Raw genomic sequence first — 19,359 nt, forward strand, 5'->3', positions numbered from 1 at the left:
AAAAGTCTTATAAAATGTTATTTATGTTTTAATAGTTTTTGATAACTTTAACTTGTCAATGATAAAGCTATGACAAATGAAGAGAGAACATTTACCCACCAAAATTTCAATGGCTAATATTTCGAAAACAAGCACATTGACCTCTATATAATTTTTGCTTTTTTGCTTCCTTAATTAATCTCCTATCAATATAAACTCGTTTAATGAAAATCTATTTATTTTGAAACTAAGTAGCGAACTTCCTTTAAACACTACAAAAAACCATTCTGATTTACATAGTGGTATTGTCTCATAAATTGAGCTTGAATGAACAGTGGTATAGCAAACATCGAAGTCCCTCACAAAATTTTATCACACACTTTTATAGAAAAATTAGGAGATAACTGTATTGTATTTTAAGCTTGGCATTCGTAAAACGTAGATTTTACTGTCGCAAATTGAGTTTACCTAGCGACGCGGAGCGGAGATAGGTAAACGGATATTTGCGACAGTAAAATCAAGTGTTACGAAGGCCAAGCCTAAAATACAATACAGTTATCTCCATTATAATGCCACATATTAAAACAAATGTCATTTGATAAATATTTTGGCTTAAAAATGGCATAAATGAAAAAGTTCGCGAAACTGTTGCATTGTCTTTAGCATCTAAACAATGTGACGTCATGTGTTTACTCTGGATGTCAAACATGAATACTAAACATATTGTTACTTTTCGTACGCTTCAGAATGGTTTCAATATAGAATAAAAGAAGATTTTGAGGCTCAAAATGTGAATATCTTGTTTATTTTTTGCGAAATTACATAACCCAGAATTCAAAATGGTGGCTTTCTTAGTTACGGACTGGTAGAACGTGGAATCTAACCCCTCAAAATATTTATCAACGTCCAATGAAAATTATCGTTACAAACTATTTGCATTAGAATGTACGTTCTAACACTACTTTCAACTACTGCATAAGATATACAAAATAATAAAAGTACCTGTGCATGAAACAGAATAGCCAGTAGTCCATTGATCATCCGAACCACACTGAGACACGGGACAATGATCTACTGAAGTTCCTGGTGTCAGTGTATCACATGTGAACACCATTCCGATGAATTTACCGGTGAGAAAGTAATACTGTGAGCCAGTTGGTACTACAGGGAGTCTTTCATCTACACCACAAGCATCACCTGATCATGCAAAATATTTTTGTATTGTTCATGAATAATACATTTTTTTAAACTATAAAAGCCTCATGTTTTCTTTCCAAAAAAATACATTTTAATTAAAAAGTTTTACCAAGTAGTTGAATTCAATCTTCAATGGATATAAAATATTTGTTATGTGAGTTACTGAAAGGTCTGTCAATATATATATTTATTCTGTGTGATCAGAACTTACGAATATATTGTAGGAAAAAAACCACAAACATTCTACAATAAGTACAATCTGCCATATTGATTTTATTTGTCATCATAGTTTATGGTTGTTTTATATGTTATATATATACCATGTTTTGTACATAAGCAAATGCATGTATCAAGTAAGGAATTTGACAGGTGTTATCCATCCGTTTGATGTGTTTGAGCTTTTTATTTTGCCATTTGATTAGGGATTTTCTTTTTTGAATTTTCCTTGGAGTTTTAAAAGTGTTTTTGCGATTACGTTTTGCATTAATTCAATTAAGATATTAACTTACATTTTACAATGTAGCAGTGTTCCCAGTTGACAGCAGGATTGGAGGTGTAACAAACAGGCCCACCTTCCAAATGATTTGTTTCTCTACAATAGTTTGTGTCGTGTGCTGCGGTGTCTACAGGTAGATAGGTCCTGTAATGTGGGGTGTCGGTATTCCAGTACTGACATGGAATACCACTGACTGTATAGTTGATTGTACCGTTATATTCCAAACTAGTTGTCAAAAAAACAATCAGCCGCTGTGTGAATAAAAAATAGCAATGAGTGCCTGCTCTCTCTCAGCATAATATCATCCATACATTTTTAACCTAGTCGGTTAAAACAAAACAAATCATTACTTGCTGTATGACATGAGATTATTCAGAGTAAGTTTAAGTTTAACGTTGAAATAACAAAAAGACCTATGCACTTAACATTTTGAAAATGAAACATATTTCCAAATTCTCACACAATACGTACACCTTTACGACTCTAAAAAGAAACTTTTTAGAAACTATTTAAATTCCTTGTTAAGTCTAACCGATTTAGCCTTTGCTAAATCAATTAACCATACAGTCGACAGGTCAAACATATCAAACCAAGCGCTACTTCATCTTTCTTGATGTCTGTTATGGACTTTATGTGTATCTGTTTGAGGAGTTATTTATTTTGCAATAAATGATATGTGACGATTTCGGTGTATAAATTGTCTTCTTGTAGGTAAGATTTAAGCATATATTACCTCCTAGTATTGTCCAGTTCTTTGGCTGTGTAATTGTTGTAGATTCCGTTACTAATGATGTGACTGTTTCGTCTGTTGTTTCCTGGATGGTAGATACTGGTGTACCTTTTATTGTTCCTGGCCCTACAGCTAGAAGAAATTGTATTGACTTAAAAAAAAATCTTCAATTTTAAGATTTACGATACATATCTGTTAGCCAAAAGTTGACAGTACCATGGGTGCGAACTGTTCACATGTTTTAGTCACGTTTTCTTATTACATATTCCAAACATATATTGTCTAAATATGATATTACATAACATTTCTCTAGTAAAGTACTTTTAAAGAGCACATTATATATAGATGACAAAAGGTATAAAGTCATGCATGTCATACCAGAAGATCACAGGTCAGTAATATGTATGGTTTAAAACTATCTTACATGTATCAAACAGCTACTTTGGAATTTTTAAGATGAAAAACTATTAAAAAAAAATCATCTAAGCATTTCCACCTAAAACTCCATAGCGTCATGTCACAAATTAAACTTTTCCTAAAACCTTATGTCGATGATTTTTAAGGTTTCTGATAAGTTGAGATCAATCTCGAAAACATGAAAATGAATAGATGTCCTTGACTTCAATGTGAAATTAAAAAAACTTTTATACAGAGAAACAAAGATTAACATATTTTAAGTTTACCTTTTTGTAGCATCAGAACTGCATCTTGAGATATAGTATTGTTTGCAGAAGTTAGCTGAAATTGACTATACAATCCACACATCATTGTTGTAGAATTGAGAACTGCCGTCATACAGGAAGAGGTTATTCCACACAAGGAGGCACAACGTATACTAGTCTCTGCATATTCGACGCCTATCAAGTATTCATATCCAGCCTGGCATAACATTGAAATAATCTTTGTGCTGTAGAGAAATGACCAATATCATAAGTGTCAGAGTTAAGATGACTTGTAGTATAATTGTTTTCATCATTATGATTAGACAAAACTTCCCGAAATGATTAAAATATCACTACAAGAGTATTTGTATGTGGATCTAAATGTCATCGATAAAGAAATATAAAATTAACAAACTCATTAAAGATATCAGGCTTATAATTAACGATTTGTTATAATAATAGGTCCGAGCGGACTTACACATATTTGCTGATGGTGTCGTTGAAATGAAATATAAAAGAAAAAAGACGCGCATACTAATCACCCACAGTGTCTTAGTAATCATGTACAACCTGATGAAACTCGGGGCCTCGTTTCCTACAAAATAAATAGAAAAAAATCCTATATCCATTTTTTAATTACTGTGTCCAGTATTTATACCACAAAACAAATAATTGCTTTTGAAAAGAAATCGTTTTATCTTTTATAAATAAATTTTTGTTTCCTAAATATCACTATGAAATCGAAGTAATTTGAAACCAAAGCAAAGAAATGAGTTATGTTCATAAAATGATTCTTTAAAACCAAATCTTGAATTTAAGAAGTAAATGTTGTGAAATATTTCCTTCTAAATTTTTTCATTCAAAATCAGTGAATTTTCTAATCATCTATTCCATTCAATCATTATACAAAACAACAATTTAAGCTATTTAACAAAATCAGCAATGTTACAAATAAACAATAACATATATAGGCAAAACAATAATCACAGTAAACAACTAGAGGCGTAAAATATAAAAATAAATTAAAGGAGTACACAGCAGTCTCAGAACAACGGGAGAGAACAAGGGAGATGTTGACATCTAGATTGAAGCTTGAAACGAACCTTATCCAAAATATCACAGGTCATATTACTTGCATTTACTTAGTATTCATTATTTTCTAAATATATATGTATTTGCGTTCATTGAAAGCGAGCTTGGGAAAAATAAGACCACATTGAACAGTCACGATTACCAAATAAGGTTTCATTAACCTATATGATAGAAATTGTTTTGGTGATAAAAAAAAACACATTGTGAATTTCCTCTATTATTTGTAAAATTTCCAACTAGATTCGTGATTAAAAATATAATGAGAAAATATTTATTTAGAAGTCTAGTTTAAACCAGGTATACAATGATATTCTTAGGAATATGATACATTTTATCAACATATTGCTAATTAATATTTTCATTAAGTTTATGGTCGGTTACAATATTGTGATATAATGATATAATTTTAAAGGAAAGTCGTCTATATATTTAATATTGTATGGTCAATATTGTTTGAAGCGAAGTGATAAACGCCCGAAATTAATTTTGATTTTGTTTATAGGTTTGTTGACTAGTTAATTGCTTGGTGTTGTTTCACAAAAAGGACAGGACCAGAGTTCCATGACACAACTATCGGAGACATGTAAATGCGAAGAAACACATGGTAAGTTCAAACATTATAATTTCACGTTTCATCGACAGAACGCAATTTGTATTCATTTTCATAAAAAAAATTAATACATATTTTAATAAAAATCAAAAGATAAACTGGATTAAAAAATCAACTGTTTTTATTTAACCTTGAACTACTTGGATCCCGTGGATCTGTTTGTTAATTTTGGATAGATAAATAAATTAAAAAGTATTCAGTGAAAAGGCATCTTATGAACGTTGTGTGTTTCAGAAGAGGTTGAATTTTATCATAAACAAGAAGGTGCAATGCATATGAATAGTCACCAACTAATAAGATTCCTTGTACTATTCCAAGTTGGTTGGTATGCTACATTTGCAGAAATTACAGACATGGTGAGTACTAAAATTGTTCATACTGTTGTTAACATGCCGAAATATACTACTTATGAATTTCTTTGTCCTAGGTGTTTTTATATTTATTTGTAATGCATTCCTTGTTATGTAATGTTGTCATTTGAGCAGTAATTTTAACATTGCCATTCAGCAGGAAATTTGACAATGTTTTCATTAAATGTCTAGCACTTAGTCAGCAATATCGCAGTTGTTATCAAATAGTTCGTTTCAAGTTATATTGCATTGCATTGTTGTTTTTATTGCACTTAAGTGTTTCTCTTGTTCCGTTGTTTTCCTCTTATAGTTGATGTGTTTCCCTCGGATTTAGTTTGTAACCTGGATTTGCTATCTCTCAATCGATTTAAGTCTTTTAAATAGTGGTAATTCTACTGTTGCCTTTATCTATAATTGTTATTTAACGTAAATTTCTAGAAACCTAAAACAATTTAAATAAGGACAAAATTAAACAGATGATAACTAGTATTTTAGTTGTTTAATGAATTTCGAAAAGTTTTTAAAAGTTTTAGATTCTTAGATGAAGAAATATGGATGCTTTGCTCTTTCTTGCTTTGCAGCATATACATTTAAAATTTTAATCTATCAGTAAATGACAAAACTAGATTCTGTTATTCAAGAGGTAAATACTCATATGAAATTTATTAATAGCCTATTTGTTTCATGTGGCTACAGTGTACAATATAGTGAAGGACCATTTCACAAACAAAAAGTAATCAGTGTTGTAGTGTTGTAATGAAATATTTTTTCTTTATGTTTATATCAATTTGAGTAATCGGTGGCTAAAATAATTCAGATAGATATAGGAAGATGTGGTGTGAGTGCCAATGAGACAACTCTCCATCCAAACAACAATTCAAAAATTAAACCATTATAGGTTAAAGTACGGCCTTCAACACGGAGCCTTGGCTCACACCGAACAACAAGCTATAAAGGGCCCCAAAATAACTTGTGTAAAACCATTCAAACGGGAAAACCAACGGTCTAATCTATATAAACAAAACGAGAAACGAGAAACACGTATATATTACATAAACAAACGACAACTACTGTACATCAGATTCCTGACTTAGGACAGGTGCAAACATTTGCAGCGGGATTAAACGTTTTAATGGGCCCAAACCTTCTCCCTTTTTCTGAAACAATAGCATAACATCACAACATATAAAAACATACGATAAAATATCAATTGGCAGACTTAACTCAATCAAAAAACGTATGATCCTTTTGCCATATTCAATCTATTTTTAAAAGACGCATTTTCCCCATGTCATTCCGTCTATTCATCTTATATACAAGAAGTAAAACATTTAATTGCCTTTCCTTTTGTATCAGATTGGTCGTTCGCTTGCTATATATTATATATGATTTTTTTTTTGAAAAATGCAAAACTCTGTAAACTTGATTTTAAGCCATGCCTTAATATTGATCATCTGCCTGAAAAACAAAAAAAACGCAAAACTTCGGGTAGTTACTGTATTTTTTTTTCTTTTGTCTTATCTATATGAATATTCAATTTTTTCTCAAGCAAATGCAGAATACAAAAATGAAATACTATTTGAAGTATAATTAACATTGTGTTTTACTTTCATTTTTTATTTACACAGGCTCCGAACGGAATTGGTTTTAAAGCAGTATCGAGATATTATAAAATAATGGGACCAGTTGGGCAAAGTCGTGAGGCGTTCGAAGAAGAAGAAGAATTAGAGGTATTTTTATAATCAGAACAGCATCGGGTTCATTCCTTTAGACTTAAAATTGTTCACTCTCGTAATTGAATAGTACAATATATCAATATATCTTTTACAAATAATATAGCATATAATGTCATTGTGCAGTGAAAACATCAATCGTTTACAAACACTTAAAACTGGTGTTGCAATGAGAAAAATCCTTCAAAAATAGTGGTAAATGAGGATTATATCCTTCTGGTATTATAATTCCAGCGTAACTGCAAGTGTTAAAATTTATAAGTAGGAAAAAGTGGAAAATATTATAAAATGTAACACTTTTAAGGTTTTATGTCCATGATCGTTTATATCACTTTCGGTTATAAGCTTGAAATGGTTGATAAATTTCTTACACGATTGTCTAGGCGGAGGTCTCATGATGTAGTGAATTTTTGTTTTTAAATAACAATATATACACATGGAAAAAAGTATTGCAACACCTTGATTTTTTAAAACTTGAAAACGCAGCCTTTTATTTTGGATGGAATATGATAAAATATTTGTAAAATTATATTGAAATGTAGTTAATGATAACATTGGCATTAAAACGAAAAAAAAGTATGAAAAAAAGAAATTTTATGTAACCAAAAATTTATAACAAAATGAAGGGTTTTTTTTTGTACAAAAAATGCATTTTACAACTTTTACTGTAGTCGAACTTTACAATGTTAGACATTTCAAAATTAATCTTTAGATGATTGTTCACATCATGGTTGATCGTTATACGCCAAAGAATTAGTGCTTTGTGCGCAGCCTCAATTCAAACAGATAACCGCTTCTTACAGTCTTCCAATTTCTGCCATAAGTCGACTTATCAGCAAGGTAGCAAGGTAGCAGCAATCATTCCTGACGCAGGGTATTGTTTATTTCATGACGTGTTAGAACTGGGGTGTCCTTTCGGGCACTGTACGCCCAATAGTGTCCCATAAATGCTCGATATGGTTCTAATCAGGGCTACGATCGGTCAAAGGAACATAAACTGAATTCCATTGGAACAATGGATCTTCCTCCACAATGCTAATTGTCAACTTAGGCGAGCTCTGCACTATATTGGATACGGTCAACTATGTGTCTGTTCGTAGGCAAATGTCCCGAAATGGTCTTTTCGCACGATAACCAGACGCGATGAGCCGATCTCGAACAGTTCTCGTTTAAAGGCTCCTGTATGGTCATCACTCTCTTTTGAGGACTGTATTGCTTGCAATGGGTTTCCTTCTGACCAACCTTCATTATGCTAGATTTTTCCTAGCAGATGTTATAAGGGGTCTTTTGGATCTCGGAAGGTCTTTAATATCGTTTGTTGACAGATTTTTATTCTCAAAACGAGTTAAAGTGGAATGGTGAAGACCACCAATACGCACAATAGTAACAGACATACCTGCTCCCCTCATGCTGATTTTCCGCCATCTTGCTGCAGTTATGAGTTGCGGATGACCAATTACAAGGTGTCAATCACATAACTTTATAAACTTGGTTATTTAAAGTGTTAAAAAAAACGAGAGAAAAACATCTGTATTATTGTTTACGAGTACAGTAACTGCATGTGCAGATAAGAACTTATCAAGTCGTCATTTATTGGTTTAACTCAATATTTAAATAATGTTAAACTAGTTTTATTTCAACAAATTATATCACAGAAAATTAAAAAGTGGTTTTTTTTTATTTGAATTTCAATTTAGTATTGCAAATTTTTTTTCCATGTGTAAATATAGTTATAATCAATACTTGATCCTAGTTAAGTAATCTACAAAGGTAAATGTGGTTCCAACAGATCATAAAGATTCAACCCTATATTATTTAGTAGTTTTCAGTCTCCAAGTGACAAAATTAAGAAGTTCTCTGTGATTAATTCCGCACTGTTTTTAAAATTCACTTGCAGTTAATCTGTTCAGTTGATGGTAAGACTGTTTAGAACTTAACATTTTGAAAGGCATACACATTTTATTAGTTTTTTACTTTTCAGATGATATTGAGATCAAGTGAACGTATGAGATTCAAATTCGTTAATTACCAAGTGGTAATCTACGAAACCGTATAAACGCCACACCTTTTTTTCCATTTCATCCTATGTTATGTTTTAAAGCAAACCTCTGTAAAAAAAACACAAACCTTTGCGATATAACGCAAATGTTTTAATTTCAATTGTTCAATACGTTTGGTATATATGTCCGTCTGTTATAAAAGTTCGATTGTGATTTAGCGAGAAGAACCATAAATAAAAGTCCAAATCATTATAATAGATTTATTGAAGGAATGAGGGGTTAACCTTTTTATTTCAAGGAGGAGTTTGTGATTATTGTCGTTCTACAACACATATTGGTATCCCCTATATTACAAGAAACAGATTTCTGGTCAAACAATTTAAAAAATATGATTCTGGTATGGTATAGGCTTATTTTATTTGAAAGTTAAAAATTGTGATTAAGCTGATAGAGCAAAATAATGTCTCTTTTTTTGTTTTCATAATATTGATTTGTGAACCTTGAATCGAAACAGTTGGAGGGCAGAATCATTTACATGTACAAAGTTAAAAAGCATTAAAAACAAAAAATTCAGAAAATTGAATACGGCTTGTGCAATATATGCATGGTGTAGGAAAAACATTTTTGTTGAAGGACATACCATTACATAAACAACAAGTTTTAGATAATGACCAACTAAATGATATAGCACGTCAACACATTTTTAAAGTGCTGACTACTGGGTTAGTGATACGCTGGGACAAAACCTCCACCAGATGTGGTCTTTACTTTGTGATTTTTTTTAAGCAAACAGATATAGACAATAACTGTTTAGTGTCTTTAAATATCAGCTGTATTTGTACGAGGCTAGGAAACAAGGTGTATGCGAGCTTTTATCGAGCTATTACACCTCTTTCGAGCCGAGTACAAATACAGCTGATATTTAAAGACACTAAACAGTTATTGTCTTTATCCTGCAATACATTCTGTATATTGTTTGTGTTTTTAAAGACACAAAAACTAACATATTTAGCATTTATTTTCGATTTGTATTCCCTTGAGGCCAGCGTAGTAATATCAAAATCACACATTACGCTGAAGACGGGTTCGCAAAAAAAGAATCTCGAATGGTCAACAATAATACATCGCTCAAGATGCATAATTATCTTTTTTAACATAACAACTAATTTCAACAGTAAACACAAATAACAAAACATTGTCAAATTTAAAACAGAAGTGTACGAGTTGTCCTACGCATCATACTTGACATTCACTGAACTTGCATGCTGAAATTGACATGGTTGATTTTGTAACACAATCATTTGAAATCAACAATTGTCATTGTAATTGGAATGTAACTGGAATACATATTCTGAGGTCACACAGGTTCAAACAATACTCAGTCCTGCAGTGGGCGGAGCTTTAAAACGATATCTGTATAGTATAGGGTCAAATGTATGCTAGATTGACTGGACTAATAATCAAGTATTAACCAATCTATGACAATTTTGATTCCTACTGTGACATGTTAAGAGTATGATTATAAATACAATGTTTAAGTTTTAAATTTCTTTATTCGAAATTGTATTATTACTTGATCATTTTTTCATAACGAAAAGTAGGTAAAAAAAAATATAATAAATTATTTAAAACTGTTTTGTTTCCCTCTATAATTACCTTACAGGACAAAGTAAATAGAAACAAAAAACCGATTTTAATTGATTTTTGAAAGGAAATATGGTACTGAGGACATTAAACTATTAAATCTACTATGGGGGACGGTGTCTATTATATACGTTTAAAAATTGTATATCAAAAGAACATCGGTCTTTGACACAGATACATATAAAAAATTACTCAATTTATTCATTTCATTTTTATAAAATATTCAAACATTTTTTGCTTTATATTATTATGTTGAAAATGTAAAGAGATTCCCTTTTTATTCACCCGTTAACATTCAGCGACATCTAACGATGTACGATGACTGATACACATGTAAATACGTTTTGGTTCACCGGCATATAATATAAATCATGTTTTCTTTAAATCCTGTTCCTATGAAGTGAATCGTCAATTAAAATGTCAAATATGTAAATTTTTATCAATATATTTATTGCCACATGGACAGCGGGAGATTATCATTTTTTTTACATAGATTTATGGTGACTTACAACACTATGTTACGTATTTGTTTTCAACTGTTGGGCATTCGTTCAAAAATTGTTATTCATTATCCCAAATGAAATCTCTACCAAACTGAATACATAGATACATATGAATACTATATTAGTCTTTTTGTATATCTAGATACAAGTAAAGTCCTAAGGTGAAAGGAAATGTTGCGTATGAACATACATATTGCGTCTTTCTTTTATTTAAAATTAGTTAGAATGTTAATTTCATCACAGAGCTAAATTTGAATATTCAATATATTATAAGATGGTCTCATTTATCTCATTAATTTTGAGATTAATGATACTTTAGATACATGTAGATTTGAAATTCATAACTTTTTATTCTCATCGAAACTTTTCTGCTACCTTTAAAAAAAAACCTACCTTAAACTAGTATTATAATACCGAGATGTGGTATGGTTGACAATGAAACAGCTATCCACCAAAGTTCAAATGAAGTGGGTGTAAGCAATTAAAGGTAACCTTACGCCTTCAACAAGGAGAAAAACCAATACCGTATAGTCGGCTATACAAGGCCCCGACATGAAAATTGTGAAAACCCCTAAAAGCTTTATTTATGACAACGTTAGCAAATTCATTAACTTATTTTTGTCTGGAAACTTTTGTTTTTAAAATGCATATTACGAATAAAAAGTTTTATTATAATCCTGTATATGTGTAGATGATGTAAAAATGCCTTTCTATTATATGAACGATAAGATTTGCGGAAAACATCTTTTGGTAAAAACATTTCAAAAGGTAATTGTTTATCAAATCTCGGACGGGCAACATCTTGTAAGGTAATTTTAATTTCGTCAGAAATCGTTGACTAAATTTTAAAAATCTAAACTCATTTCAAGATTTGGACTTCTTCTTTGTTTCACTTTTGACAGGCAGAGGTTAAAGCAAAGGAGGAAAATGATGAAACGTCTGGATACGAATTTGAATTACAGCGGGAAGAAGAGAAATACATGGATTACCAGGAACAAAGAAAATTGGCAAGGGAGAAGGGAGACGATCCAGACAACGTTAAAGAATCATATGATGTTAAAAACTATGAAGTATGTTATAAAAAGGACCTCGATTACCGAGTGGTCTAAGTAGGCAAACAGCTATATCACAAGTTTGTCAATACTGAGGTGTTTCGACTCTCAATCTGTATTTGCTGGCACTGTAATTTTTCCTAAACAAAAACTATCTTTAAAAAAGGTATCCGACGTTTTTAAACTTGAGTATGTTTTCGATAACCTTCAGAAGCACAATGACTTAATGATGCATGACCTCTTTAACAAAATCTCCATCTGAATGTAACTGCAAGAAATTCTTTACTAAGTCTAGTTATATTAAGGCAATAATATATAAGAATATTGTGATGACACCTAAAAGTATATTTGTCAAAAAATCTAGTGCAAATAAACAGAAACAAATATACATTTAATACTGTTTACATTAAACTTAATTCATTGTTAACAAAGCTAGAAACTATTGGTAGTATAAGTAGTTTCTTTCTGTTTACATTCACTAAAACCCCGCGGAAATCTCACATGCGTAGGTGCGTTCTAAAAGTCATGTACGTTCGTACAACAAAGTTTACATTAAAAATTATATAATTATATAATTGTCCCGAATAAACAGCTGTCATGGATGCAAAGAGCTATGGGAGAAACAATTATTTTTATGAAAATATAAATCTTTGTAAGATCTAGTTCAAATATTTATAGTTTTTCACTTGCTTTCAATCACGATATAATTTTCGAGACGTTTCTTCAAACACAACCAAATCACCCACTAGTACAGCATTTTGTCCAATCACAGAAAGGATTTTTGAGCATGCGTAGTCTGTTGCCATATTGAAGCGTCCTTAAGTTCAAAGTGCACAAACCGAAACTATACCGACTACGTCGGAAAAATTGTCGGTGGTGTGGTTCTCTCCCCTCACAGATAAATGCTGCATTTTCCACCAATGAAACTGACTACCACAAAAAAGACAAATGTGCGTAAAGTGACGTCAAATCAGTCAATGTAACAGTCAGAATTATGAGAAGTTAGATTATATTCAAGTTTACATTTTTAGATATTATAACATATAAAATTGAGAATGGACCACCATGCATGTTTGATATCTTAAAATGATGTTTATAGTTCTAATATCATACTTTAATTGGGAACCTTAACTGCATTTTCGTATATTTCAAATTCACATGGCTACCTAATGAAAAGAATATGGTGCTATAATATACAGTCATAGGACAAAAATGAGTTCTCACTCCAAAAATATCCTATTATTTCAACTAATATCGATTTTTTTCAAAAATATGCATGTTATTTCATGTAACGGCTGTTAATAAATATCGAATTTTACAAACCTGGACAACACGAAAGGTGGACGATCTGGTGTAAAAGGAAACTTTTGTCTTATTTTCCCCTAAGTTGATGTTTTTGTTGATCTTTGATGCTATTTGGTTATATGTTTACCTTTTTTGACGTTTTTTGAATATGGTAGGGGAGGGAGAAAGAGCGATAAATTATGAGTTTAACCGATAATACTCTTTAATAATGACTGAAACATTTCATTCCAGACAAATTATCACGTTGGACAATCTTCTAAAAATAAATGGCAAAAGAAGACAAGTAGAACAAAGAGACTAGCCATTGAAGATTCTGATAAGTACTGGGACAAAGGAATCATTCCTTATACATTTACAGACACAATTGAAGGTTTGCTTTTTCTTTTGTTTTGTATTGCGATAAAAGCAATGCTTATGCAAAATTTTTGCATGTTTGTCTATTTATATTTGTTATAAATTATTTGTTATAAATTATTTGTTATTATTATATAAAAAATAAAGGCAACAGTTGTATACCAGTGTTCAATAGTCATAAATTGATTAAGCGAAAACAAACGCCGGTAACAAACAAAAACCGAGGGAATTACATCAGCTATATGAGGTAAATAACGGAACAATAGAAACACTGAACTTGCAACAACAACAAAAATATGCATAGACACGGAGTATTTGTTAATTCCTGACTTGTTACAGGACATTTTAGAAAAACAAATGGTTTGTTGAACCTGATTTTACGGCTTTTTATGTTTTTCATGATATAGTGGAATGGAGCAAGGCTGTTCAAAAATACTAATAAAAGGAACAATTATAGGGCAAAGCGAAAATTAAAAAAAAAGTTGCTTTCTACTTTATATTACATGGAATCCGAGATTCTTCCCTTTTGTTGATAAAAAACCCCTGAGGGTTACATTTGGTTTTGTTTATCATTATTTGTTTTATGGTACATTTTATTTTAACATAATAGTTATCAAAGGTACCAGATGTTATATTTAATACGCCAGACGCGAGTTTCGTCTAAATAAGACTCACCAGTGACACTCAGTCAGGATAGCCAAACAAAGAACAAAGTTAAAGAGCATTGATGACCCAAAATTCCAAACAGTTGTGCCAAATACGATTAAGGTTATATATGCATGTTATAAAAAAATCCTGAGTATTTCGAATAATTTATACTTTTGCAAACAGTAAATTTATAAAAATAACAATATAATAAATATTGTATTGTAGAGTCTAACGTAATGTCCAAGATTAGAGCTAAAAGTAGATTCCATTACTGGAGTTGTATCCGATTTGTTCCCTGGACATCAACTACTAGTCAACAATATTCCTTAGACCATGATAATTATCTGATACATGTTGAGAAAAAGGGGTAAGTTTAAACAATAAACACCGACTTTTCAATTAACAACAATTTCAAATAATGAATGTATGAAAAATTGTAAGCAATTTATACACGCGTATATATCTTATTTAATTTTTCAAACATCAAACTGTTTAAATGACCATGTGAGCTAAAAAGATAACTGATAAACAATAATAAAACAGCAACCCAACAACAAATGTTTAAAAACTTTGTGCATGTATGAATTCAACATTGTGCATGTATGAATTCAACATTGTGCAATATACGCAAATTTGTTGTTGGTTCTAGCGCACACTTTTCTAGATAGACGACCCTATCCCCCCAAAACAAACAACAAAAGAACAAACAAAAAAAGCAAACAAAAAAAGCAATTATAACAAAATGTTATTGTAGAATTCGCTCTAAAAATGGAAAATATTTTAAACAAGTCTTTATGTATACAGGTTATGATTATATTATTAAGACTGATAGTATGTACAATACGGTTTTTTGTTGTTAATTTGACACAACAATCTTAAGTGTGAGAATTTTTTATGAACAAAGGGATGTTTATTATGTTATTTAAAGCACATATGTAGAATCAATGCTTATTTTATCCGTTAGATGCTGGTCACATGTTGGAAATATGAAGATGGACGGTCAGAAAATTTCATGTTGTAAAGGTGTAAGTATACAGCAATCTCCTTCATACTTCTTGAAATATTCGAGTTTATGCAGGATGACTTGATTCTTCAACAACAGGGTAGAAGATTTCATTTTTATATCGCTACATCTTCTTAATAGCGTATCATAGAAAAATGTAAGAAAAAATATAAAGTATTGTCTATATTTAGCTAATTCTCAATTATTTATCTAACAAATGTTTAACCTAAGGAACTGAAGGTAAATTGTAATATGCGAAATAATAAAATTAAAACTTCTGCGGAAGATTTTCTCCAAGAATTGCTACAGCATACTTTCAAAATATATCAAGATGAAAACAGAAACGCATACACGTAACTTTTCACGCTGCTTTTGTTTTTATGAAACAATAAAAAATTATTTTGTGTTGAGCTCTAGTCCTTTATATGGATTCGTGGGATGTGTGAACTTACTTACTAAATGTTCATTTCATATCGCAAGTGAAGTTGTAAATTATTAGCATAAGCTTAGTTAACAATCTGTTTCCTGGAATTTTGGTAATTTGGTGTATTTTTTAATTCAAGGTAACGTGTATTCATGAACTTGGGCATGCGATTGGTCTTCATCACGAACAGAAAAGTCCACTACGTGATGTCTACTTGAGAGTTAACGAGGAAAACATTGAACCAGGTAGATGTCTTTTATACACATCGAATTTCTTGTTTGTGATGAACTGCAAAAATATTTTCAAATATTATTTGTTCACTATAAACAATATGTGTAATTCTGCCGCCATATTCTGTATGTATGTGCCTAGCCCAAATCAGGAGTCTGTAATTTAGTGGTTGTCGTCTTTTGTGTTTGTGTTTCATATTTGTTTTTCGGTTTAAAACATATGTTTGGTCGTTGTTTTTCCTATTTGTTTTTTTTTTCATTTGTCATTTCGGGACCTGTTATAGCTAACTGTGCGGTGTGGGCTTTGTTGTATGCCATACTTAACCTGTAGTTGTCTCATTGGCAATCACACAACATCTTCTTATTTATAATGGACCTTAGTGAGTTTATCCATTTTAATTGATATTTTATAATGTGTCTTTCTGTGTTGTGATTTTACACTATCCTTTAGATGAGGGTGAAGGTTTGATACCATTGAAACGTTTAAACCCGCTGCAATTGTTTTCACATGTCCTAAGTCAGGAATCTGATGTGCAATTTGATTAGGGACTTTCCGTATGAATTTTCCTCAGTATTCGCTATTTATTTTATCCTACTTTTTAATTGAAATAATCAGGAATACAGAAATATATATTAAGGGTTCACTATTTGCCTTTTACTAATAGCTTATAACATGAGATGAAACTCGAGATGAAATTTAAAGTATTTGTTCATCATCAGTTTATCTTTTTTGACTTCAAACCAAGTATTTATATTGCAGAAAAAATAAGTGGATATAATGAGGTTGAACCAATGGAATCCAAAACTTTTGGATATTTTGACATGGCCAGTGTAATGTTGTACAACAAATACGTTAGTAGCATTAGCATAATTAATAAATGAACGGAATCACAGATGATAAGTAGCACACTTTCAGTTAAGAGTATAGACTACTGACACTTATTGCAAAATCTTGAATAAGAGTTTACTGTTCAATATGAGTAAAAAGATAATTTAAAAAAGAAATTATAAATGCTAACTGTCGTAAAATATTCCTTTTCGGTTTAAATAAAAAAAACTCTTTTTAAAATTTATTTAAGTAGTATATGCATGGTGAAATGATTGCATTTAGATAAAGTCCATGTGAAATTAAACATGATTGGTGTAAATTCGGTAACAAATCGCGGGTTCCACATGTGGCCTTTTGCAAGGACAAACTTCTGTTCCTTACTAACACATCCTGATTTTCCTGTGGTATTTAAGATTTCAGGTCATTCATTCCATATGTTAAATTGTGTCCTAAGCAAAACATGGTTTAGCTACTTTTTGAAAACATGAAACCAGAACACAGAACATTTCTCTTTAATAGTAGTATAACTATGGCTTACGATTTCATTTGTCTTTGACCTTGACATTGATACATTTAAATAGTAATAATATATAAAGGACAATTCGAATATCTTAATATTTAAGGCTTTTTCAAGTAACGGCATGCCAACATTAACGTTGTTTGATTCCAATATGGAGTACCTTCTGACCAACCCAGATCCACATATGTATTACATGTTTAAGGAAGTAACATCTCTGTATAAATGCAAAGGTAAGTATTACATTTCTTACTACATTAACAATGACTACTATTCATAATAAACTATATTCAATTCTGTATTTTTTTTATACTATCATTTCGCGAATTCGTTAAACATTTAAACTATTTCAAAGTATTTCGCTCTCAGAAGGTTTATGTTACAGAGTAATATAGTCTGTTTGCAAAGAGATTGTGATATAAATGGAATATGACAACTTTCTCTCAGCGTGTTTAAAGCGCTTCGTTTTTAATTGTTTTTTTTTAGATTATTCAACAAAGTTTAACAACAACTATCATCTCAGTATTTGTTTACAGAAAGTATAAAGTTTATTTTTTCATTCGTAATGAAGAGTAATATCTATGGATGACATGGTGTCAACTGTATGCTACAGGAAGTAAATAAAGGCAACAATAGTATACCGCAGTTCGAAATTAAAAAAATGATTGAGAAAAAAACACATCTGGTTTACAAACTAAAACCAAGAGAAACGTATCACATATAAGAGGAGAACACCGACATAACAAAAACACACCATTAAAACTGTTTTTATTACTTTTCGTTTGTAGATATGAAATGTTCAGGTTTTGCAACTGAATGTAGAAACGATGGATATGTTGCATTTGTTCGGGATACTTGTACATGCAGATGTCCCGAAGGTCTCGATCCTAGAACAGGATGCACCACTGTTTATCATGGAGGTAACCAAATAAAAAAGTACCAAAGTAACCGATAACATTGTTTTGACGGCTATCTTTAAAAAAAAACGAATATAGATATTTTTCATTTCATATTACCGACTTTTGACTTCAAATTATATAATTTTTCAACAAGTTACCTAATCTGTGGTTTGACATCCAGGTTCTTGATAATCAAAGAAGTAAAATAAAACATAAGTGCTGTGCACTTCGGGGGAAAGTTGACTGTTTTATGATTATTTTGACATATTATGAAACATTACACAGTTTATTTCTTCAAAGAAATGTACCGATGAAAAGCTTGACTTGCTTCTTCACATTGAAATTGGTTGACCATGTACAAAGAGGTCCTACATATACTAGAGAGAAAGTAACCTGTCGAAAAATAAATTCAACATAAGGAAATGCCTGTACCAATATGATAGTTGTGTTTAGTTCGTTTGATGTGTTTGGGCTTTTGATTTTGCCATTTTGATAAAGGACTTTCCGGTTTGAAGTTTTCTTTGGGAGTTAAGTATTTTTGTAATTTTACTTTATGACTTTTTTATTATTACCATTTTGATCAGAAGAGTACCTGCTTAATTATAATTATTGACAAAGCGCGTATTGTATAAATGATCTTAAATTTAACAAAAAAATAAATAATAGACTAACAAAGTTCATAAGCTCCCGTCTTGTGTTTACCAGATCCCATAACATTAATATTATTTTTAGTTTTGCAACATAGTTTAATGTTTCTTTTTTACAAATTTTCCAGATAAAATTTTGCAAGGATTGGGATGGCCGTTGGGTGCATTTTCAATCTTGAAACCAGAAGACGGATGTCCCTCAAACTACGAAGAAGGAAATATAATACAATCCGTAGAAAGCATTAGGACATCAACGAAATTTAACCTTGATTCTAGAATCGAAAAAACTAGCTTCGATTTTAAATTCTGTACTAAGAAAAGAGAAACAAAATTTGATAGTCGTGCTGTTTGGGAACCTGGTCAGTATTGTATTCTTAGTCACAACGGATTGTGTCTAAAGGGTATGTAGTAGCATTATTATTTAATTAATAATCATTATTCCCGGATTCAAACTC

The 19,359-nt window shown here is 31.0% G+C and overlaps 1 protein-coding gene across 1 annotated transcript in view; it reads left to right on the top strand.

The window, feature by feature from the left end:
• Positions 1-11,903: 11,903 nt before the first annotated feature.
• LOC134705293 (uncharacterized) overlaps positions 11,904-19,359 on the top strand; it is a 29,576-nt gene continuing 22,120 nt past the window's right edge. Inside the window, exons 1-9 of the mRNA XM_063564045.1 lie at positions 11,904-12,066; positions 13,585-13,723; positions 14,581-14,722; positions 15,320-15,380; positions 15,922-16,027; positions 16,773-16,864; positions 17,465-17,591; positions 18,147-18,278; positions 19,033-19,305. Coding sequence (XP_063420115.1) covers positions 11,977-12,066; positions 13,585-13,723; positions 14,581-14,722; positions 15,320-15,380; positions 15,922-16,027; positions 16,773-16,864; positions 17,465-17,591; positions 18,147-18,278; positions 19,033-19,305 — 1,162 coding nt within the window. The 5' untranslated portion in view covers positions 11,904-11,976. The remainder of the gene's footprint in view (positions 12,067-13,584; positions 13,724-14,580; positions 14,723-15,319; positions 15,381-15,921; positions 16,028-16,772; positions 16,865-17,464; positions 17,592-18,146; positions 18,279-19,032; positions 19,306-19,359) is intronic.

The sequence above is a fragment of the Mytilus trossulus genome, chromosome 1 (assembly GCF_036588685.1).
Source record: "Mytilus trossulus isolate FHL-02 chromosome 1, PNRI_Mtr1.1.1.hap1, whole genome shotgun sequence".
Lineage (NCBI taxonomy): Eukaryota > Metazoa > Mollusca > Bivalvia > Mytilida > Mytilidae > Mytilus > Mytilus trossulus.